Below are 25,376 nucleotides of genomic sequence, written 5' to 3' on the forward strand. Positions count from 1 at the left end.
CCTTGTATTATATTCTGTTTTCTGTGGAGGACCAAACCTTTGGACCCCAAACAAGGGGTTGGTTTCCTGTCCCATATTTTTGTTTGTATGTATGTATGTATGTATGTATGTATGTGTGTATGTATGTGTGTATGTATGTATGTATGTATGTGTGTATATATATATAATGTGGGCGGCACGGTGGCGTGGTGGGTAGCGCTGTCGCCTCACAGCAAGGAGGGCCTGGGTTCGATTCCCCGGCCGGGCGGCCAGGGTCCTCTCTGTGTGGAGTTTGCATGTTCTCCCCGTGTCTGCGTGGGTTTCCTCCGGGTTCTCCGGTTTCCTCCCACAGTCCAAAGACATGCAGTCAGGCCAATTGGACATGCTAAATTGCCCCTGGGTGTGAATGTGTGAGTGACTGTCCTTGTCTGTCTGTCTGCCCTGCGATGGACTGGCGACCTGTCCAGGGTGTATCCTGCCTTCCGCCCGAAGACTGCTGGGATAGGCTCCAGCATTCCCCCGCGACCCTGACGGAGAAGCGGCTTAGAAAATGGATGGATGGATGGATGGATGGATGGATGGATATATAATGTGTTGTATATGTCCCATATACAACTTTGCATGTCTGTATTTGGTAGTTGTTAAATTGTCTGCTGTTGAATGTGAAATACTTTGAATAATATACTGTATGTCTAGAATGTCAGTAACACATACGTATGCTGGGCCCCATTAACCATGGAAACTGTGACAGCAGCATAGAATGATGGAAGTGATATGTAGACCCACATAATATATTGTATAAGTTAACAGTCCTAAAGTGGTAAATGCATACCACCAAAAAAAAAAGGATAGTCAAGGCGGTCATGTAAGAAAGTGGGTAGCATTAGATTTCACATGGCCATCTGTGAAGAGAGGTCTGAATAGTTTTTGCAGCAGGGGGTCTTCACCCCACCCTCTTTTCCCCTCGTTGCTCACTAGCAGCTCAATGCTGAGTCACACAAAGAGAACCAACTCGAAGGGGGCCAAAATGACTGTTTAATACTGTTCCAAAGAAACTTACCAAGTCTGAGATGTTTGCAGTGCTCGTAATAAGAACCAGATGTTTGAAGAGTTTAGTGGTGCTGAAAAAAAGCCCCTTTCAGAAAGTTATTACACGAAATGGTTAATGCGCTGCCTTAGCATCATTTTGCAATAATTTTCAGATTAAGTTTTGACCTCTTAAATATACAAATGATTCATGACTCGTCTAAAGAGAATTTTTTTTTTTTTTTTTCCTTCAGATTTTTTTACTATTTTTCCATCAGTTTGCAGGTTCATTGGTTGTTTTGGATAATAAATTAAATTGCTGTATTTGAGATTGAGACATTGTGACTCCTGGTTCCCATCGCCAGCACTTAAAAATAATCCAAGTGAACAAGTTTTTCTAGAATGGAGAGTTTTTTGATATTAGAGCACAACCACTGTTTTGATAGGAGTAGTGTGCAGAAACTTACCTTAACCAGTCATGGCACAGAGCTGCACACGAGTTGATAAATAGTCCCCAAAGGAAAATATAATATAGAAAAATATAAGAACAAAGGGTCAGATTTTGTGTTGTAGCCGACATGAATGAATTGAATTATGTAATGGAATTCAGTTCTATTCTCACACTCATGTTAAAGACATGGGTCTGCATTGGGACCCCATGCCCTTCACACTTCTGTGTTTTTCTGCTCTAAAACATCCAGGTCAACTCAGGAAGGGCTTCCTAATTAACTTTTAGTCGGATCAGGTGTGCTGGGAGCAGGGGAAAAAAGTAAAATGTGGAGGGTAGGAGGTCCTCCAGGACCAGGCCTGGGATCCACTGTTCTTTGGCATTGCTCCAAAGAATCCTTTGGCCGCATCTGTTTTAAAGTTATGCAGGATGTGTTGATGGTGACTGTTTCAATGACGCTGCCATGAGGGGGTCAATGAAAGGGGCTTGGATTAGTTCGGGCTGTAGGCGTATGAGGCCCCTGTGCTAAGCCTGCTTAGTCAACATAGCTCAGCTTCCTTTCTTAAATCAGTTGCAGATGTACAGTGGAAGAAACCTCCGAACCCTCTGACGCAGGGAGGGTGAGCAAGACAGGGTGGGAAGGGTGCGGATGATTTGCAAACATTCACCAGGCGGGTAAGTCACTCTCTTTGGCAAGAACCAACCTCAAGGAATGGGTGGAAGGTTTCATGGATTTTGGATTTTACGTTTTTCCACCCCTTATCAGGGTGAATAACAGTCTACTAGATTAAGCTGTTACTCATGAATGGCCAAACAGGGATAGCCCTATCAAAACACAGCCAGTTCTACAGATGTCTTGGCGTGGTGGGAAAGCCTCCTGTTCAGCATCAAATTTGATGATGCAAATTGAGACCACATAAAGTGTATGAACTCGAATGAGTAACAGCGGTGCAGGCTGGCCCACATCCGACTTTGCTCTAGTCGTGAGAAGAACAAAGCTTAGACCTATAAAGACGTATTTTAACTTACAAACGTGATCATGCAAGTATTCTGACCAATGAAAATCTTGCACATTACATTCTGAGGCATATTTATTCAGTAATTACATGAAAAACAATTATTGGGATTATTTTTATATATATTGTTCTCAGAACAAAACCTTGTATGTCCAAAATGCTAACTTTACAGGAGAAGGAAAAAACATACTTCACTTTTAATGTAAGCCAATGGAACCAGACTTCTCTCCAAGTAATTTGTTTCTTTTGGTCCATTCATCATGAAATTTACACACGATGTAAAGGACAACAGGCATTTTTAGATTATGTAAAAAAAAAAAACTGTGTGTGTGTGTGTGCATATATATTTTTGGCCCTTGTCAGTCACTATATATATATATATATATATATATATATATATATATATATATATATATATATATATATATATATATATATATATATATATATAATATGCAGGAATAAGTGACTTTGACAAGGGCCAAATCAATCATTAAGGCCATACAGCTGAGGCGGTGCAGTAAGGCTTGTGGTCAGAAGGGGTGAGTATCTACTGACAGGGGTCCAAGCAAGGACAAAGCATGAAGCGGTGACAAGGTGTTGGATGCATGAAGACTGTGAAAGCTATTCCATCTGGTCTGAATTGACAAAAGGGCTACTGTGGTCACAGGAATGTTTAACCCTGTAAAATCCCAAGCTTATTACATACTTATTATCCAGTGACTACAGGGACTTCAATGCAAACTGGCTGAATTATTATTGGGTTATAAAAGTGTGTATCAAGACTGTGTGCCCTCTGGAGGACATTCAAGGGGTAAATGATGCTTACGTGAGGGTTGTGTCACAACATGCAGTACATTGCATGCTGCTGCGTATGGAGATGCGTAGATGCAGACAGGTCAGAGTGATTATGCTTACCCTTGTCCACCATCGAAAGCGCCAACAATCAGCACACGAGTGTTTGGAAGTGAACTTTGGAGCAATGGAAGGTCACCTTGTCCAGTGAGTCCAGTTTTGTCGCCTGTACAGCCGTTTGCCTGGGGAAATGATGGAACCAGGATGCACTGTGTGAATTCCCCAATGTCACTGGCATCTTTCAGCAGAATAATGCTCTCTCACACAGTGCTCTGGTCATGAATGGAGGACCATGATGAAGAGTTCAGGGTGTTGCCCTGGCCTCTATATTCCCCAGATCTCCATCTGTTTGAGCATCTGTGGGATGTGCTGGAACAGGAAGTTGGATTCTCAGCCGCTCCACCTTACAACTCAAAGGATCTGCTGGTAACGTCCGATACCATAAGACGCCTTCAGAGGACTTGTTGAGTCCATACTTTGGTGGGTTGGAGCTGTTTAGATGGCACAACAACATATTTGGCTGTTTAAACAAATGTGGGGTGGTCTCAGTTCTGTCATATAAAGAACTTGACTGGCTTGACCTCAACCCGACAGAAGACCTTTTGGGAGGAATTGGAGAGGAGACTGCGAGCCTGGCCTTTTCGTCCAACATCAGCGTCTGACCTCACAAATGCGCTTCTGGAAGAAATTCCCATAAACGCACTCAACTCAACATAAACTAAACCTTGTGGAGAGCCTTCCCAGGAGAGCTGTTATAGCTGCAAAGGGTGGGCCGACATCATATTAAACCCTATGGATTAAGAATGGGATCTCACTCAATTTCATGTCTGTGTGTGAAGCCAGACCAGCGAACATTTTTGCCAATATATTATATTCACATAGAGTAAACATTCTACATTTAAGACGAAAGCAGCTTCTGGGCTGTACTTATCAGTACATATGACAGAATACGTCCGGTCTCCAAGTTGTGTAATGCCACTTGAACTAGGAGTTTTATGAGCTAAACCTCAGCAATGCCAACAGTGTCACACTGACATTTATTACTGGCACTAATGTTCACATGCCTTCTGGGTTAAGGTTGAAGCCACTTTACTCACATTAACAAGCACAAGTGTTTATGACGTCAGCAGCCTCTGTGCACTTTAGGCATTTTTTAGGCCTTTTTAATCTGACTTATTGCCTGAGAATTGGATTCCAATTAAACATTGCTTCTTGAGATACTGTAAGTGTTAGATAATACTAGTACTGGAACTTCTTTGGGAGAGGCAATGCAGTAAATGAGCATGGTCTCAAATTAAAACTGAAAGTGACCATTCCAACTTTTGCTCAAGTGAAAGGAAGTTCAACCTAGGGGCACATCTCTCTCTGGAGCCAAAAGAAAGTATTTGATGACAAATGCAATGAATTTGTGCTCCAGTGGTGTAATACAGCCATCGCACAGATCAACGTAACACACCCTCGCAATGGTTTCCAGTGAGAATTACGTGAAGGTCAAGAAGTACAATTTAGAACCATGAAAAAAATCTGTGAACAATTTGTCTCTTGGCTTTTCAGATTTCCTCAACATCATAAGGAGATGTACTTGTACAAAGAGTACTAGTTCAGGGTGGCAATGCCAACTCCCAAATCCTTCTTTAAAACAGCACTGTGCAAAGGTCACAGACCACCCTTCTTTTGATTGATTTTAATTCAATTTGTTTTTATTTATTACATAGAAGCCATTCATTTTCCACAGTTTGTCCATCACGAACACCATGTTTGAACACAAGGATGTCCATAAGTGCACATGGCACCAGGACACCCTAGGCCGCAGTTCAATGATTGACTTTGTAGTCGTGTCATCGGACTTGCGGCCATGTGTTTTGGACACTCGTGTAAAGAGAGGAGCTGAGCTGTCAACTGATCACCACCTGGTGGTGAGTTGGATCAGGTGGTGGGGGAAGATGCCGGTCAGACCAGGCAAGCCCAAACGCATAGTGAGGGTTTGCTGGGAACGTCTAGCAGAAGAACCTGTCAGAGTGATCTTCAACTCACACCTCCGTCAGAACTTTGACCAGATATCGGGGGAGGTGGGGGACATTGACTCAGAATGGGCCATGTTCCGTTCCTCCATTGCTGAAGCGGCTGACTGTAGCTGTGGCCGTAAGGTAGTTGGTGCCTGTCGGGGCGGTAATCCTCGAACCCGGTGGTGGACACCCCAGGTGAGAGATGCCGTCAAGCTGAAGAAGGAGTCCTACTGGGCATGGTTGGCCTGTGGGACACCAGAGGCAGCTGGCAGGTATCGACAGGCCAAGCGATCTGGGGCTTCAGTTGTCGCCAAGGCAAAAACCCGTGTATGGGAGGAGTTTGGTGAGGCCTTGGAAACTGACTAAGTCGGCTCCGAAAAGATTCTGGCAAACCGTCAGGCGACTCAGAAGGGGAAAGCAGTGTGCCACTAGCACTGTATATAGTGGAGATGGTGTGCTGCTGACTTCGACTGAAGACGTCATTGGGCGGTGGAAGGAATACTTTGAGGACCTTCTCAATCCCACCGACACGTTCTCCAGTGAGGAGGCTGAGTCTGGGGACATGGGAATAGGCTTGTCCATTACTGAGGCCGAAGTCGCTAAGGTAGTTAAGTTAAGCTCCTTGGTGGCAAGGCTCCAGGGGTGGATGAGATCCGCCCTGAGTTCCTCAAGGCTCTGGATGTTGTGGGGCTGTCTTGGCTGACACGCCTTTTCAACATTGCGTGGACATCGGGGGCGGTGCCACTGGATTGGCAGACTGGGGTGGTGGTGCCTCTTTTTAAAAAAGGGGACCGGAGGGTGTGTTCCAACTACAGGGGAATCACACTCCTCAGCATCCCTGGCAAGGTCTATGCAGGGGTACTGGAGAAGAGAGTCCGGCTTATAGTCGAACCTCGGATCCAGGAGGAACAGTGCGGGTTCCGCCCTGGTCGTGGAACACTGGACCAACTCTTCACCCTCTCCAGGATTCTGGAGGGTTCATGGGAGTTTGCCCAACCAGTCCACATGTGCTTTGTGGATCTGGAGAAGGCATTCGACTGTGTTCCCCGGGGTATTCTGTGGGAGGTGCTTCGGGCGTACGGGGTACATGGCTCTTTGCTACGAGCCATTCAGGCCCTGTACAAACAAAGCTGGAGTTTGGTTCGCATAGCCGGCAGTAAGTCAGACTCGTTCCCAGTGAGAGTTGGACTCCGTCAGGGCTGCTCTTTGTCACCGATTCTATTCATAATTTTTATGGATAGAATTTCTAGGCGCAGTCAAGGGATGGAGGGTGTCCGGTTTGGTGACCTCAGGGTAACATCGCTGCTGTTTGCAGATGATGTGGTCCTATTGGGGACATCAGGCCGCGAACTTCAGCTTTCGCTGGATCGGTTTGCAGCCGAGTGTGAAGCGGCTGGGATGAGAATCAGTACCTCTAAATCCGAGACCATGGTTCTCAGGCGGAAAAGGGTGGAGAGCCCTCTCTGGGTCGGGGATAGGCTCTTGCCTCAAGTGGAGGAGTTCAAGTATCTCGGGGTCTTGTTCACGAGTGATGGTACAAGGGAGCGGGAGATTGACAGGCGGATTGGTGCTGGGTCAGCAGTGATGCGGGCTCTTTACCGGTCTGTTGTGGTAAAGAAAGAGCTGAGCCATAAGGCAAGGCTCTCGATTTACCGGTCGATCTACGTTCCCACCCTCACCTATGGTCATGAGTTTTGGGTAATGACCGAAAGAATAAGATCGCGAATACAAGCGGCCGAAATGAGTTTCCTCCGCAGGGTGTCTGGACTCTCCCTTAGAGATAGGGTGAGAAGTTCAGTCATCCGGGAGGGCCTCGGAGTAGAGCCGCTGCTTCTTCACGTCGAGAGGAGCCAGCTGAGGTGGTTCGGGCATCTGGTTAGGATGCCTCCTGGACGCCTCCCTCGGGAGGTGTCACAGGCAAGTCCACCTGGGAGGAGACCCCGGGGAAGACCCAGGACACGCTGGCGCGACTATCGCCCAGCTGGCCTGGGAGCGCCTCGGAATCCCCCTAGGAGAGCTGGCGGAAGTGGCTGGGGAAAGGGAGGTCTGGGCTTCATTGCTTAGGATGCTGCCCCCGCGACCCGAACCCCGGACAAGGGGAAGATAATGGATGGATGGATGGATGGAAGCCATTCATTTTTTCAGGAGACAGTTCAATATTTCATTTTGAAGGCGCACTGTAGATATTTTGGCTACATTCACATTACCAGGTTGAAGTGGCACAAATCTAACTCTTTGTTTGCCCTAATGTGACTCAGATCTGATGTTTTCAGAGCTATGTGGACACGCACATCTGATCTTTTCAAATACGACTAGAGCCACTTTACATTAAAAGCCTTGCTGCTCAAATGCGATCTCTCTGACATGATGGTTCACACTCGTTTAGGTTAGTGATTCAAATCTGTGTGAATGAACCCGCGTCCTGAAACGACCTGCATGTACACATCCTCCTCAGGTCACGTGCATCCTCATCAAACAGACTAATGAGCAGAACGTTCATTAACTCTGATCAGCTGTTTATTATTACAGCGAGCCAAAGGAGAAAAAGGGTGAGATGAGCTGCTTTTCCACCGTTGACAGGCTTTAACTTCTGTTCGGCGCTGTTGCCATGGTAACGCTGAATGATGGTGCGCACGCACGCAGTGGGCGGAAGAAAGCACACCAATTCTGATCAGAGCGTTTACATTAAGGTCGCATGTCCATGAGTCGCATACACATCCGATCTAGGACCACATATGAAAGCGGTTCAGACCAGCCCACAAAGGCCTGAAAACATCAGATCTGAGTCACATTAGGGCAAAAAATCAGATTTGTGTCACTTAAACTTGGTAATGTGAATGTAGCCTTTCATATGTGGTCTTAGATCTGATATGTCCTGGCCTTGCGACCTTAATGTGATGCTCAGATCAGAATTCATGTGCTTTTTTTTCCACTGCACAGACTGCTGGTCACCATAGCAAGACAGAGAATAATCTCACCTAGTTAGTAACTCACGAAAAGTCAGGGGGGGAGATTGAAGATGAACATTGAGAATTTGGAGATGAATGGACTTTTGCATTTATAATCACTCCAGCTGGTTTCTTGATATCTTTTAATCTGCAAGAAGAAACTGTCAAACACTGAAGTCGTACAGCTTGTTTGAATTTTCTAGTTCCACCCTAAATGGTGCAGCAGTTACATTCATTTGAGGTGGATTGGGAAAATAAGCATAAGAAGCTTGTAAATTAAAAAGCTGACTTCAGTTTTGGAAAAAATATAATGTTGAGAGACATTTTACAAGAAATCTTAATGCAGAGCAAAGTCTGTGCTTTTGATATTATATTGTTTAGTCTAAACCAGGACAACATGATAAAACTTATTTTTCCTCGTTGAGAAAAGCAAACGTATAAAGAAAATCTGCAAATCAAAGAAGCATGTGAAGCATTTCTCCTCCAACATTTTTAGTAGTTTTATCACTGTCAAAAGAAAACCTTGTTATATACACTTTTAATGTTTTTCAGTTTTTGACATAACTTGTAAATACCTGTTGTTCTTTACATTGTATGTAAATTTCATGCTGGATGGACTAAAAGAAATTACCCCAAATTACTTGGAAAAAATTCTGGTTCCATTGCCTTACATTAAAAGTAAAGTATTTTTATTTGTTCTCCTGTAAAGTTACCATTTTGGTGATACAAGATTTTCTTCCGACATCAGCGATTTATATTTAGTTGTATTGTTCATTTATCTGCCTTGGTGACCTGTCCAGGGTGTATCCTGCCTTCCGCCTGATGACATCTGGGATTGGCTCCAGCAACCCCCCACGCCCCCGACCCCAGACCACCCCGCCCCTTGACCCTGAGGGAGAAGCGACTTAGAAGGTGTGGGGGTGTGTGTGTGGGGATGTGTGTGTTCTTGTTCATATATCTATGGTATCTGTAACAAATTTCAAAATGTTTCATAATAGTCCAAGGCATGTGTTTTCTGCTCTTTGTTGTCCCTAGTGAAGTTGCAAACATTGCACTCCACCCAGTTTTAAAGCATAGAACAGTTTCATCAACCATCACACAGTGACCCATCCTGCATCAAGTAGGCCTTCCCACTGAGCAAACACTTCTTGGCATGGTCGACATGATACTATGGGTTAGATAACCTGTTATCAATCAACTCTTCCCAGTCAACGGTTGCCGTCACTGAGACTATGCATTTCCACTCAAATTCCAATGTACCTTAAATACCTTCACATTTTCATGGGCAGTTCAGTTGTTCAGTCAGTTATATTCTCAAAATATTGGCTTAGCATCTTGAAATACTGACTTGTTTTCTCAGAATATTGACTTGGTTATTGTCTAAAAAATGACACTTTCTTCCAATATTGACTAATTCTCTTGAAATATTGATTTTAGCATCTCAAATTAATGACCTTTTTTAAAATACTGGCTTGTTTCATTGAAACTTAATTTCAGAAAGGCAGGAGTGTGGAGGTTAGAGTAGGGACTCTGAACATAGGGACAATGACTGGTAAAGGCAGAGAGCTTGCAGACATGATGGAGAGAAGGAAGGTAGATATTCTGTGTGTCCAGGAGACCAGATGGAAAGGAAGCAAGGCCAGGAACATTTGGAGGTGGATTCAAACTGTTCATGGTGTAGAGAGGAAGAGAAATGGAGTAGGGATAATCCTAAAGGAACAGCTTGGGGAAAGTGTTCTGGATGTAAAGAGAGTGTCAGACAGGATCATGAGCCTGAAGTTGGAGGTTGATGGTGTGATTTTGAATGTGGTCAGTTCATATGCACCACAGGTTGGCTGTCAGTTAGAGTAAGATGGATGAAGTGGTAGACGGTGTCCCTAGAGAGGAGAGATTAGTGATTGGTGCAGACTTCAATGGACATGTTCGTGAAGGGAACAGAGGGGATGAAGAGGTGCTGGGTATATATGGTGTGAAAGACAGAAATGCAGAAGGTCAGATGGTTGTAGATTTTGCAAAGAGAATGGAAATGGCTGTGGTGAACATGTATTTTCAGAAGAGGGAAGAACACAGGGTGACGAGTGGAGGGAGGTGCACACAGGTGGATTATAACCTTAGCAGGAGATGCCACCTAAAGGAGATTGGAGATTGTAAAGTGGTGCCAGGGGAAAGTGTACCAAGGCAGCATAGGGTGGTTGTCTATAGAATGAGATTAGAAACAAAGAAGAGGAAGAGAGTGAAGACAGAACCAAAGATTAGATGGTGGAAGCTGAAGGAGGAGGATGGTTGCAGGCAGTTCAGGGAAAAATTGCAACAGGCCCTTGGGGGCAGTGAGGAGCTACGTGAGGACTGGGAAACTACAGCTAAGGTGGTGAGAGAAACTGGCAAAAATGTGTTGGGTGTTTCGTCTGGTCAGAGGAAAGAAGACAAGGAAAGTTGGTGGTGGAATGAGGAAGTCCAGGAGAGTATTCAGAAGAAGAAGGCAGCTAAGAAAAAGTGGGATAACCAGAGAGATGAAGGAAGTAGGCAGGACTACTGTGAGGTTAGTCACATAGCGAAAAGAATGGCGGCAAAGGCAAAGGCTCAGGCCTATGATGAGCTGTATGAGAGGCTGGACAGTAAAGAAGGAGTAAAGGACTTGTATCGTTTGGCTAAACAGAGAGATAGAGCTGGAAAGGATGTACAGCAGGTGAGGCTGATAAAGGATAGAGAGGGAAATGTACTAGTGAGCGAACAGAGAGTGTTGAGTAGATGGAAGGAGTACTTTGAAGAACTAATGAATGAGGAAAACGAGAGAGAGAGGAGGACAACGGGGGGAGAGATAGTGGATCAGGAAGTGCAGAGAATTAGTAAGGTGGAAGTGAGGGCAGCTTTAAAAAGGATGAAGAATGGAAAGGCAGTTGGTCCAGATGACATACCTGTGGAGTTTAGGAGAGAAGGCAGTGGACTTTTTAACCAGGCTGTTTAACAAAATCCTGGAGAGTGAGAGGATGCCTGATGAGTGGAGAAGCAGTGTACTGGTCTCCATTTTTAAGAACAAGGGTGATGTGCAGAGCTGCAGTAACTACAGAGGTATAAAGTTGATGAGCCACACCATGAAGGTATGGGAAAGACTTGTTGAAGCAAGGCTAAGGCGTTGAGAGTGTTGGTAGAGAAGTACAGAGAAGGTCAGAAGGAGCTACATTGTGTCTTTGTGGATCTAGAGAAGGCATATGATAGGGTGCCAAGAGAGGAACTGTGGTACTGTATGAGGAAGTCAGGTGTAGCTGAAAAGTATGTTAGGGTGGTGCAGGACATGTATGAAGATAATGAGACAGTGGTGAGGTGTGCAGTTGGAGTGACAAATGGTTTCAGGGTGAAGGTGGGGCTACATCAGGGATCAGCTTTGAGCCCCTTCTTGTTTGCAATGGTGATGGATGGGTTGACAGATGAGGTCAGGCAGGAGGCTCCATGGACCATGATGTTTGCAGATGACATTGTAATTTGTGGTGAGAGTAGAGAGCAGGTGGAAGAGAATCTGGAGAGGTGGAGGTTTGCACTGGAGAGGAGAGGAATGAAGGTCAGTAGAGACAAGACGGAATACATGTGTGTGAATGAGAGGGAGGCAGGTGGAAAGGTGAAGATGCAAGGAGTAGAGGTCGTAAAGGTTGATGACTTCAAATATCTTGGCTCAACCATCCAGAGCAATGGACAGTGCAAAAAAGAGGTGAGGAAGAGGGTGCAGGCAGGATGGATTGGGTGGAGACGGATGTCAGGGCTGATGTGTGACAGAAGGATAGCAGCAAGAGTGAAAGGGAAGGTTTACAAGACAGTAGTGCGTCCTGCTATGATGTATGGTTTGGAGCCTGTGGCTCTGTCTAAAAGACAGGAGGCTGAGCTGGAGGTGGCGGAGATGAAGATGCTGAGATTTTCGTTGGGAGTGACAAGGATGGACAAGATTAGAAATGAGCAGATCAGAGGGACAGTGAAGGTGGACCAGTTTGGAGATAAAGCCAGAGAGGCCAGGTTGAGATGGTTTGGACATGTGTTGAGGAGGAATAGTGGATATATTGGGCAAAGAATGTTGGAGATGGAGCTGCCGGGTAGAAGGAGAAGAGGTAGAACTCAGAGAAGGTTTATGGATGTAGTGAAGGTGGACATGGAGATGGTTGGTGTAAAAGTAGAGGAGGCAGTGGATAGGGCAAGATGGAGGCAGATGATCCGCTGTGGCGACCCCTAAAGGGAGCAGCCGAAAGAAGAAGATCTTCAGTAACTTAAGTTATTTTCTCAAAATAAGCCTTAATTTCTAAAAATAATGACCTGTTTCCTTGATATATTAACTTGGTATTTCCAAATAATGACTGCCTTAAAATATTGACATAGTATTTCAAAATAATTATCTAATGAAATTAAATTGTGACTGACATGAAGTAATTATTTCAGAATAAAAAGTCATTATGATTTGATTTAATATGTTGATCATTTCAGACAGTAAGTAACTTTGTTTAATTTTCCAGGAAAATGTTTTAAGGTTCCAAGTTAAAAAAAAAAGTCAATCATTTACAATGTAAAGTCCATGGGTCAGAGATGGGCAACCCCACCATTATTGATTTTTGCACAGCCTTATCCTAAGTAGTATTGACTTCAGTGTATATGGTGGATGAGGGTGGATAATGAGGAATCAGCATGGTTTAGTTGAAGAGGTGCCAATAATCCATGCATTGTTTACATCATATATAAATGGTATTAAGTTTTACTAATTTACAGCATAGACAATATTTTCTTTGCTTTTCACCTATTTCACATAGCTTAATTTGAATGAAAGGTATTGAAAGGGAATTGGCAATATTAACTGCATGCACATTTAGATGGACACCAGTGGTTTGATATTTAATTAAAGTGATTGAAAATAAAGTTGAATTAAAGTGATTTTTAATTAAGTGTTTCTCTAGCTAAGCTATGATCATGTAAACAGCCCGGTTTGGTCATGGGCCATTTAAGATCTTAGTTGACCGAAACATGAGCCCGGCCATTGCTGTCCATACTCTTATCTCGCTCTATTAAAGGCCTGTGCCAAAAGGTGGCCTAAGCCTTGAAGGCCCAAGTTTCACTTGCGTACGTTGCTATGCAACTGCAGCTATGCATTTCACCCCATTACCAGCACTCACACCAGTTATCTACATGTTTTTAATCACACGTGCACAATTGTGTGCATGTAAACTTACTTCATTGTACAATTGTATGCAGTAGTTTAATCACCAGCTTCAAATAACATGTTTTGAGAAAGGGTGAAAAAGTGAGAACAAACTTGAATCTGGAAATTTTCTGCAAATTTACTGGAAAAACAATACATATCAAACATTAAATGTGCACTAACTTTTGCACAGGCCTCATTTCATGTTCCTTTTTTTTCTCTAATATTTTAAATTCAGCAAACAATCAATGCATTAAAATGCGGAGACGCTTCTTTGTAGAAGAACGTCATTTGACCCAAACTTTTACAGACGAGTTTAAATTTGTTTCTCGGGCCTTCATTTCTGTCTAAAGCACAAAAAAACAGATAAAATGCTCCCTAGAATGAAAACATGACTTTTTTGGTTTTTGTTTCACATTTTACTCTGGAAAATAATTTATTCTCACGTTTTAAAATTAATTCGCTTGTTCACACTTCCAAAATGTACTTCTTGTCGGATGTTCTTTCCTCCGTTATCATAATAAATATGCATAAATAGACATTCAAGTTCAGAAAGACATACAAACAAATGAACAGAACCAAGTGCAACAGGCTACTCCAGCAGTTTCAGTCCACACAAAGTGCTTGTAATGCGTTTGAAATAATTCAAAGATAAAAGCCACACGAAATATTATATGAACAGCAACTGCTGAATTAGACTAACAACAGTAGTATGAAAGCATCTCATCTGACCCCTGGCACTTTTAGTGGGCTCTTGCTTAAAAATGTGCGCTTGAGGTTGTTGTAGTTACCAAGGCACTCAATCTCTCATCTTTATAGGTCAATGTGTGAGATTTAGACAGTCATCCAGAGTGGTTTGATGTGAAATGGTTCATGTGGAAATACTTAGCAACTTACACTGCATTACATTGGTAGATGATTGAGTCAAGATGTCTACAAAGCAATTATAGCCATTTTATTTTCATTTTTTTATTTTTATAGTTTTTTTAGGAAGTATTTTGTCTTACAACATCCTATATGTACCACTCCACCATGAACAGCCTTTAAAATGATGTTTCAGGCCTCAAACATCTCGCAAAACAATGTCTTAGGCATCAGGCAGCACATTTGCACCCATTTTATGTGAGGTAGTTTATAGAGGCAATGAACTCTTCAAACATTTTGGTTTCCATCACCAATATTGTGAACAATTCTGGACATCAAAGCACTCTAAATGACCTTATCTTTTGCTTCATAACCATTAAATTATGCACAAGTTGGTGGAATTTCTCTAAGCCAAGAAAAGAATGCCTCGCACATTAAAAAGACAAGGGCATGTATCAGTTTTAAGGGTGGCACAGAGCCAAAATGCATGAATACAGTATGTGTTGACATCCATTGACGTATTTTGTATTAAAAACAATCCGACAAACATAACAACTTAAATAAAACATACAATACATTCTGTACACAAGGCAATAAATAAAAAATGTTCCTGTAAACGATAAACTGTGCTACACACTCACTTTGTAACTTTGTGAACGTTTTCGGCACAGTCTGCGAAACCACACCCAGTAAAGGAGGCACATTATAAGCCAGTAACTGACGTAGGCCATGGCACCAAAGATCAAAAACTTGATCTCCTCTTGCTTTGCAGCTGTAGTCCAGTCCAGTTGGCTTTCCCTGTAGATTGTGTAGACCAAGCCGCTCAGCAAGATGGCCGCCCACACCGACAGGGGCAGCAGGGGGATGTAGTTGCCCACGATCTTGCGGCGGCCTGAGGTCCCCCAGCTGCTCTTATTCATGGTAATTATGGCAAAGTACTTGGCAGGCAGGAGGCTCGTCATGTAGAGGGCAGAGTAAAGCGACATGAAGACCATGACTACTTTCCCACGCAGGATGCAAGCATAGGCCGCCTTGATTAGCCCAATCAGCTGAATACAGCAGAGCACCCACAGGACGTCCCACAGCGTACCCGTCCAGAAGAGTCGGATGATGGTGGCCGTGACGAAGAAGGGGAAGACGCCGGATACGATGGACTCATAGGTCATCCAAAGGTGATGCTTGTGCCACCACATTGCATTGTAGAGCCACTCGCGGAAGTAGGACTTGGTCCATCGGGTCTGCTGGTTTAACCACCGGAGGAACTGGGCTGGTGTCTCCGTGTAGCACTTCGAGCGAGCTGTGTACCTGACCAAAGCAAGACGATGAGTGGTCAGACTTCCATTCTTGGTATGAATAATTACAGACAATTTGAATATGAACAGAGGGTGGTACTGTAGCCTACACTTCAGAAAACAAGGGTTTCAATATGGTTCTTGGTTAGAACATACAGTTCTAGGAAAAGCTTTGAATTGATATTGAACTCAGATAGCACAGCTTGCTTGCTGGAGAATGTTAACTGGCAATTCTATTACCTTCGCAAACAGATTCCTGCATAGGAAGCATGGCATTGAGTGGTGGACTTGAAGGAAACTGCTGGGGATTGAACCCACAACTTCCTGACGATAGGGCCAACACTCAAATGGTTGCTCAAGTTAGTAGCCCAGAAAGTAGAGGTAAAAGTACACGCTTCAAAAGGAAGGTGCCAGTCTTTTTTCTAAATAGTGCTAAGAGTCTGCACAAGGTTTGAAGAACCTTCAATGTAGTCTAAAAGTTCTAGACCAGAAGTTAAAGGTTTTACTTAAATATACAGCCAAATCAAGAACCATTTAAGAGCGCTTATTTTCTACAGAGCGGCAGTGGATCGTCTTACTACAATCAACATCTATTAGCATAGTAACTGTTTTTCAATTCTTCAAATTTTTGGGATCATTTTGGCCTAAAATAAAATGCTAAAGCTTGAAAATGAGCATTAGCAAAGAAGTGCAAGAGCTAAACGAACAGAACAGAACAAAAATGGACCCAAAAAGAAGAAAATAGAATTGGGAACTCAGTGTAAACGGATAAAGTGAAACTAAATATAAAGTAGAGTTGACAAATAAAAACTGTCATTGAAAATACTCAGAATACAAATACATAAAAATGTACTTGAGTACATGGAACTAATTACCACCCACTTCTGCTAATGATATGAAAAAGCAGGCTGAAGGACACATTTTTTGGTGCATTTAACATCTCAATATCATTTGAATTACTTGTGATGTTTGTCACACATTATTCACAGTTCTAAGTGGGGAATTTTTTTTTCAACCCAGAAAAAGTGCTAATGAAAAAAACGACAGGCCAGGCAATTAGTTGCTGTCATGATTGGCCCCTCCCAGTCCTGTCCATGTGTTTGTGTTTTGGTTTAGTCCATGTGCATTTGTTTTGGTATCTGTAGTCCTGCCCCTCATTTTGTAACTCCGCCCCTGATTGTTTGCACCTGTCCCTCGTTATCCCTGTGTACTTAAGCCCTGTGTTTTCCCCTTGTGTTGGCCGGTCTTTTTTTTTTCTTCATGTATCAGTCTTTGTTGGAAGCTCTGTGTTGTTTGAATCTCTTTGTTTCATGTCTCTGTCTCTGTTTGCTGCTTGATTCTCTGTTTGCTGTGTTTATTCTGGTTTATGTCATGTCTGCCCCCCGATCTATCCGTGTTGGCTCAATGACCCTGGACTGTCTTGACTATGACCCTGGATTTGCCCTTAATAAATCTCGCTTATCTCAGCGTATGCGTCTGCCTCCTCGCTCCGCGTTACAGTTGCTATAAATTTCCAGTCTAAAAACTGAAGTTTTATAGATTTCCTCATATTCTTTCCTACATTTTCTACATATTTGTCAGTCTATTGCATGGACTCCCATGAATCTAAAGACAGTCTAGTGGTCACTTGTAGTGTCAAAAGCCAAAGGGCAGAACTCACTTGGTGGCATAGCCTATGCTCAGCATGCGATTGGTGAGATGGCGATCATCTCCAAAAGTGCAGTGTGTTCCAAGAAACTTCTGGTTGTACCAATCCTCCAGAAACTGTTGTAAGAGGTCATTTCTATACAGACCTGAAGCAAAGAGGGAGCAAATTGAGTTAGTATTGCTGTTAATAAATAATATTTTCCAGCAAAAAAAAGGGAATCTCAGATGGCATATATACTGTATAGTTTAGGTGTTTCTGCCACACCAATTGCTAACAGCTAGATAAAGTCCATCACAGGGTCATGCAATCTCCATAGACAAACACTGGTGGTGGAATGGGCCATTCCACAGAAGATCTCAGTGACTTTAATCATGCTCATAGAGCAGTAGACCGGGCAAACTCATAGAGCAGGGCTGGTATATAGCACATGAAAACCTCTGTTGTATCACTTCTTGCAGAGATCCAAACTGACTCTGAAAGCCCTGACTCTTAAGCACAAGAACTGTGAGCTTCATGAATTAGGTTTCAATGGCCAAGTAGCTGCACACAAGTCTAAGATCACTATGTGCAATGCCAAGTGTCAGCTGGAGGGGTCTAAAGCATGCTGCCACTGGAGAACTGGTGGAAACGTTTTCTCTGGAGTGATGAATAAGGCTTCGCTCTTTGAGTGTTGAAGCTGGTTTTGGTGGATACCAGGAGAACGATAACTACCAGAATGCATAGTGCCAAAAGTTTGGTGGAGGAGGGATAATGGTCTAACCCTGTTTTTGAGGGTTTGGGCCCCTTAGGCCCGAAACATACTTTATGCAAGGACGCAAATGCAAACGACAGCACTCGGCCAACAAAGTGCAAATGCTCAGTCCTTCTGTACAAACTCACTGTGCGTTCTTATGCTGTGGAAGTTAAAACGCTCAGTACTGAAGAGGGTTATAGAGGACAAGTCAGAGAGGGATCTACTGTTATTCCAACAGCCTCAACAGCTAAATGTAGACAGACCTGCTTTACCTTTTCTCTTGGATTGGAAATGCAATAATTAATCACAATTTATGCCAACTTTGCCTGAGATTCAACTGCTTGTCTGCTATGGCAGTTGAGAGCACACTGGCGGTACAAGAGCACTTGGTTAGGCTTGGTTGTCATTATAGCACCCCTTGCTGTAACACTCAGAATGCAGCTCGCGCTTGCATTGCATTATGAAAAGGGTCGTGACACATTTTTGAACACAACTATGAGTGAAACCCCGCCGGCATAGCTCGAAGCATCTGCGTTCATGTGAAGAATGTTTCAGGCCTCAGTTCCATGAAGGGGAATGCTAATGCTACAGCACAGACATTTTAGACAATTATATGCTTCTAACTTGGTGGCAACAGTTTAGGGAAACCCTTCCCCTGTTTCCAGTGCCTCTGTGACAAAGCAGGGTCTGTAAAGGTCATTGGTTGATGGGTTTGGTGTAGAGCGGCCTGCACAGAGCCCTGACCTCAGCCCTACTGAATACCTGAATTGGAACTTCAGTGTCTGATCTCACAAAAGCTCTTTTGACTGATGGAGACTGTGGGGCAACTCCATATAAATGGAATCGGATGTCAAAAAAACTAATTTAAGTGTGATGGTCAGGTGTCCACATACCTACATGCACAACTGACCTTTTTTTTTTTTTGGCCTTGTTAGTTTGTGTCCCTGATCATGATCCATCATATTATATAAAAGGTATGATTTATAGTTTTCACATGAGCTTTAACTTTTCCCTGGCTAGAAAATGGTTTGACCACGTCACAAAGTACCTGGAGGCAGGAAAAAAATAACATTAACCAAATAGATCACGTTTCACATCCTTCTCAGCTCAGAGACCCTCATTGATATCACAAGTACGTCACAGAAGAAAAATGCATGATGACTTTCGTTTAATTGACCTAGTCTCTATGAGAGAGTTTCCCGGACATGGACTAAGCCTAGTCTTGCACTGAATTTCACAGTGAATCATCATTGGGAATTTTTTTAGTCTTCAGTCAGGCTTAAACGTAATCCATGTCTGGGAAACAGGCCTAGAATCTTGTATATGTTCTGAAAGAGTACTCCAAACAGTAATTACCCTGTCTCAAGATAGAACTGAGAAACTACTTGACTCTGACTTCAGCAGGTTTCTATTTTAGGTGGTTTTAAGGTCAATCGGTTTATTAAATGCTAGGTTATTCCTGTAATTGGCACTGTTTAGGGACAAAGTTCAAATGAATGAATGCTTCTCATTTACCTAAGGGGCCACTGATACAAGAGACGCAGTCAAAGAATGACTGGCAGGACCTCTCGATGTTGAAGGCCATCCAGTAGCGCAGGCTGCTCATGAAGCTGATGTAGGAGTCCTTCAAGTTGAGGATCATTACATCACCACCTACTGCACCATACTTGGGGTTACTCTCAAGTACCTTTACCAGCTCGACTGTGGCCAAAGGGTCCAGCTTAGTGTCTGAGTCACAAACCTGAGAGGAAAGAAAAACAATGGAGAGGATAAAGGAACCTCTCTGCATTAGAGGCAATTGTCAGTGTCACACATGTATTCACTTCTAGTATAGGAATTATATGGTAATTAACTTGCTGTTGCTATGGTTGCTAAAGTGTTACTAGGCCATTGCTGTGGTATCCCAGGCGCTTGCTAAGGTACATCTAGGCTGTTGCTATGGTATCCCAGGTGGTTGCTAAGATGTTGTGCTCATTCTGGTTGCTAAGATTGCTTTCTACTGTGTCCCAGGTGATTGCTAACATTTTCAAGTTGTACCGCTTTGCCCTGTCTATTACAGCAGCTTGTTGTGATATTGTAATGAGAACACTTAGGTACAGTGTCTGTAGGAACATAAATAGTAATAAACAGTGTGAAATTTGAGGTGGCACTACAAGTGCAGGGCAGTTGTGTGCTCAACATTGTCTGATGGACAACAAGCCTGCCATTGATAAGTTAGCAAGTCCCCCGGAAGTCTCCAGTAAGCACATTAATGTGTGTTGACCAGCAAAAAAGTATGTTTTCATTTGGGTTTGATGGTTTAGCTGTTTGACCAGCATGACCAAGCAAGCACACAGTAGGCTGGTCATGTTGGCGGACCAGCTTAACCAACAAACTCAAATCAAAACATACTCCGTGCTGGTCAACAAGCTATGTTATTCTACCATAGCTGGTAGAGTGTCATTCCTCTTTCTTCTCTTCTTAAGATTGTTTGTTTGTTTGTTTGTTTGTTTGTTTGTTTTCGCTCTAAAATAAAACAGTAAAACTCAAAAGTGAAAGAAGTGTGAGCATTAGCATAGCAGTCCAGCAAAGGGTATGTTTTTATCTAATCAAGCCAGATGTCCAGCTGGTCAACCGCCACGACCCTCAAAGACCCACCAAGAACATCTGAAACCAGCTACCAGTAAAAGTTGGAAAATATTTTTTTTCAGCAAGTGAAAAATAATTCCAATAGCTAACATTAGTGTTTGGCTAGTTGGCTTGTTATGTTTTAGGTGCCAGTTTTAGATGGGATGTGCCCTTGTTAGTGTCAAATTCTGACACAATCCACCACCAAAGGTCTAACAAGTATTGCCCAGATGTGTGTATGAGATCATGTCTGGCTCAGCAACTACAGTGATCGGCTGAATATTTGACGCTTCATCAACCCTAATGCCACCATAAGACAAAAAAGAATGGCTTTGCTGGAATTCTGTGTTTGACCTTAGCAAAGTTAAAAAAGGTTTTATTCATTTACTTTAATAAAGTTGGCAGTCCTAATAAAGTCCGTTTTCAGGGTGATTTCACGAGTCGTAGGTCTTGAGTCATTTTAGGGTGAGTCTGCGTCGCTAACTTGAGTCCCCATGTCTAAAATACAGCATCAGATTAGCAGATGACTCACTTTTTATTGCAAATTCTCTGAAACAGCCAGTTGTCTTCTAAGCATCATTCATCAAGATTTAACAACATCCATCTGTACTTATACTGTGACAACTAACCTCATTAACTTATTATCTTTGGAGCAAAGACATAAGGAAGACCACCTATGGGTCACTAAAGATCCTTTCAGCAATTGGTTCTTTAAAAAAAACATTGCTGCAAATGGGATGTACAAATATGAAGAACATTTTTAAAAGTTTGTAGACCCCCCCCCTCCCCCACCCGTTAACAAACGGAAGCCAAACAGCCAAACCACAATTGTTCATTCTTGAGAGTCCCTTATATCAAAGCTTCGTACATTCAGCATCTATGAGCATAGAATTTTAAGTTAGGCAGGTGTTATTCTTCTTTCTTCCTTTTTTTGGGATTGTTTTACTCTAAAATAAAGCGTTAAAAGTGAAAAAAAGGTGTGAGCGTTAGCAAAGCAGTCCTGAACCAACAGAACAGAATAAAAATACCTTGTGAATGAAATAGAAACATTTTTTTGCCCTATCGTACAAGAAGTTGCTTAAACTTCTAGAAAGCTTCAATATTTAATTACTGGAGTGTAAATAAAGTATCTTAGAGTGACTTTAAGGTGAAACATTCCATTCTAGAGAAACGATATGGACCAGGGGTCGCAATGTCTACAACTTAAATACACACACCTTCTAAGCCGCTTATTCTGGGTCATGGCAGGAAACACCCTGGACAGGTCACCAATTCATCACAGTGCAGACAAACAGACATATACATTTACACACATACCTAGGACCATGTCCTATCAGCCTGACTGCATGTTTTGGACTATGGGAGGAAACCCACCCAGACACAGGGAGAACATGCAAACTCCACACAGAAAGGACCCCGGTCACCAGGCCCTTATTGCTGTGAGGTGACAGTGCTACGCACTGTGCCATCGTACTGCCCTGCAATTTATTATCAAATACCACCTTGTGTCTTCTGAGTTTTTGGTCAAATTGATGATAATGGTCAAATTGTGGTCAGACTGAGAATATAGGTTTTCTTTGGGGACTTCTTTGCCTTAGAACACCTTGCATATGCTCATCCACTGTGAAAGCTATGAATTTCTAACAATGTTTTAGGCCAAAATCATATATCAAAACAATCATAAAACAGCGGCTCAGGCATCAGGCAGCATATTTATAATCATTTTGTGTAACACTTTGTGAACAATTCTGACTTGGTTTCTCTAGAATGGCGCATTTCACATCAAACTGCTCTGAATGACTATTAATGACAATACAGGGGCTTTTATTTTGCATACCTGTATATAGTCCACTGATGGTCCTAGTGCTTTGAAGGCTGTGTACATAACTTCTCTCTTGCCTCCCCACTTTTGCATGATGCAAACACATCTCTTGCTACTGATCAGCTCCTCTACCTCCCTGCGCTGAGGGTCCTCCTCAAATCCCATTCCCACATCACCCCATGGGCCAGCTGCCTGCCCCTGCTGTGCTTTGGTGTCCCACGTATGGTAATTGTTCAGCCACACATAGCAGCCAGGATCCTGGTCGGCAAAGACCTCCCGGAACATCTCCATCATGTAGCGGTCATCTTCTGAGTTCCCGTCCACCACCATGATGATTCGGAGAAGCTCAGCAGGATACTGGAGCGCCCTGATCGACTGCAAGCATTCCCGCAGGTACACAGGGTCTTCTTGGTAAGCAGAGATGGTGAAGCCAATGGTCTTGGTGTAGGAGCAGGGTTTGCGTCGAGCACGCATCCGCCGGTGCTCCACAAAGGCAAAAATACTCTGGATCAGCAGGTGGAGACTAAGCAGCAGACCATAGAAGCCAAAGGAGATGATGCCGTATGGAGAAGAGATGATTGGGATGCCACTAATGTAAGCCCACATTACCACTCCAAGAACCACCAGGGCGAAGAGGAAGGTGAAGAAGGCCCGGACCACCGTGCCAAGCCTCCTTAAAAGTGGTTTGATTTCCATATTCCTGAAACAAATCAAACATTGTGTAGAATAGTTATGTTAAAGGTGAATTTCCCTGATTATTCAACACTTCTGCATATTCCATTTATGAGAAAACAAGATCATTCAGAGTGGTTTGTTGAAATGGTGGGAGAGTTCTTTGAGAAGTCTACCGTTTCAGATTTCTTTAGAGTGGCTGTGATGGGAACCAGGGGCCATGATACAGTGTCAATTTCACAATATTAAAAAAAAACTTCACAGTAAAATATTGTTTTCATAATTTTATTTTCAATTTAATCCATCTTAATTGTTTTTTTTTCTCAAATATTGGACACATTTGCGGAAAATATAAGTTTTTTAAATTTGAGATTTTGTGCAAAACATGGTGAATACAAATGTTCACTGACATTGTTGTTATCTTTAATTTATCTTTACAACGATTTGGTAAAAGTCTTTTGTTCAGAGATAAACTTGCGCTACTCAGATGCATTAGTTTTACATTTGCATTTAGCTTATTACTGTAAGTGTACAGCATAATGCAGCTACATCACAGTAATCTTGCTGTCCTTTCTATTTTTAGGTTATAGAAGAGTCTGTTAAAACTTTCATTTAAGAGGTTATGATGCAGTAAATTACTGGGGAAATAAGGCAACTACTAGCTAGTCATTTACTGTAGTTTTACCGTGAACTGTTGACAACAGACGCAGACTGGCCTCAGGGAACTCAAGAATTTGCCTGGTGGGCCGATCTTGTGAAGGCCAGTGTTCTGGTGAATTGTGCTACTTTGTCAATATGTCCTACTGTAGTGCAATTTTAGAAGTAGCTTCATATCCAAAACTTTAGGTAGGATATTTTGATCGCTTGACTCTTTAAACTCCTTGAGACCACCAATGGCTCTAAAACGCACTTCATCATATTCTTCATAACTTTCATACTTCATAAGCTACATTCAATAGGTGGGTGTCTTATGAAGGCTATAAGTGTCTTCTTTCCAGTCAAATAGATGATGTCATTTTAAACCCTTATAATAAAAGAAGCTGAATTTAATTTTTTTCTACTGAAAGTCGACCCATTTTTCCACAAATCTGGGCTATAAACTATAAACAGACGGCGTATCTTCAGTGATCTGCTCTGTAAACATTATTATTATAAAATAAGTGTCATAAATTGTAGCGATATGTGTGATCATAAAACACATTTTCTGTTCATTTGAGGGGAGCTTTTACAAAAAATACCTAAATAAACCAAATAAAAATCTACATTTATTTCGTGCAGTTACTGAATAATTTGCTCTACAATTTGGTCACGTAAATTCAGATGGGAAAACCAAAATATACCCTGGAGAATCACTCTGTTGAAAGATAATACCAGCATTAAAACTACACAGCAGAATTTGCCATCTTTTTTCATTTTTTACTGGTCCACTTTAAACAGTGCAGCAGTTACTATTATAATGCCTCAGGCATCAGAATGTAACTGCTGCACCATTTAAGATGGAACGGGAAAAGATTGAATGAGAAGCTGGCAAATAGGAAGCCTCATGTTAAAACTACAGGTTTGTAAACAAAGGAGAACTAGCCTAACAGAGCTAGTTTGTGTGTTTCCCTTGTGCTTTTCACACTGTTTTTCCCTTGTGAACAAAGCAAGTACAAATCACACTTGACTCTTTCGAGGTTTCTGTTCACAAAACAATGTTTCAGGCATCTGGACGAGTATCCTTACTAGCTTTCTGTGAGGCGGCTCTTAGTGGCGTTAAAAGGATGCTTCAGAAATCTGGTTCCCGTCATCACCACTGTGACCAATTCTGAGTCATTAAGTTTGTCTAGAAGGGAGCATTTCACACCAAACCACTCCGAATGCCTTTGTTTAGATCAGCACTCCCCCCTGGAGAAATAATGCAGGTTTCACCTTCTACTCATGTCTAGCACACCTCCTACAGCTAAGCAGGGATGGTGGAAGGTGATAATAACACTCATCAGTTCAACCTAATTCCAACGTTTCTTTCGATCAGTGTAGGTTGATTTTAGGTTTTCAGCACCACTGCTGTCTCTGATCCACTAGAACCAGCACAACACACACTAACACACCACCACCACCACATCAGTGTCACTGCTGTGCTGAGAATGATCCACCACCCAAACAGTACCTGCTCTGTGAGGGTCCATGGGGGTCCTGACCACTGAAGAACAGGGTAAAAGGGGCTAACAAAGTATCAGAGAAACAGATGGACTACAGTCTGTAACTGTAGAACTACAAAGTGCAGCTATACAGTAAGAGGAGCTGATGA

General features: G+C 42.7%; 1 protein-coding gene across 1 annotated transcript; it reads right to left on the minus strand.

Annotated features, from left to right (window-relative positions):
• Positions 1-14,941: 14,941 nt before the first annotated feature.
• Positions 14,942-23,110, minus strand: has1 (hyaluronan synthase 1). The gene is made up of 4 exons (XM_017702001.2): positions 22,430-23,110; positions 19,501-19,726; positions 17,265-17,397; positions 14,942-15,617 (listed from the first exon to the last, which is right to left on the minus strand). The coding sequence occupies exons 1-4, from the start codon at positions 23,108-23,110 to the stop codon at positions 14,942-14,944; spliced, it is 1,716 nt and encodes a 571-aa protein (XP_017557490.1).
• Positions 23,111-25,376: the final 2,266 nt, after the last annotated feature.

Source organism: Pygocentrus nattereri, chromosome 3, assembly GCF_015220715.1.
Source record: "Pygocentrus nattereri isolate fPygNat1 chromosome 3, fPygNat1.pri, whole genome shotgun sequence".
Lineage (NCBI taxonomy): Eukaryota > Metazoa > Chordata > Actinopteri > Characiformes > Serrasalmidae > Pygocentrus > Pygocentrus nattereri.

Excerpts from the sequence above, each read along its gene's own strand:
- has1 (XM_017702001.2), bottom strand. The coding sequence starts at position 23,110 with ATGGAAATCAAACCACTTTTAAGGAGGCTTGGCACGGTGGTCCGGGCC. Across the intron at positions 19,727-22,429 it reads CATCAGTGGACTATATACAG|GTTTGTGACTCAGACACTAA; the intron begins GTATGCAAAATA and ends CTTTCCTCTCAG. Across the intron at positions 15,618-17,264 it reads AGCATAGGCTATGCCACCAA|GTACACAGCTCGCTCGAAGT; the intron begins GTGAGTTCTGCC and ends TGCTTTGGTCAG.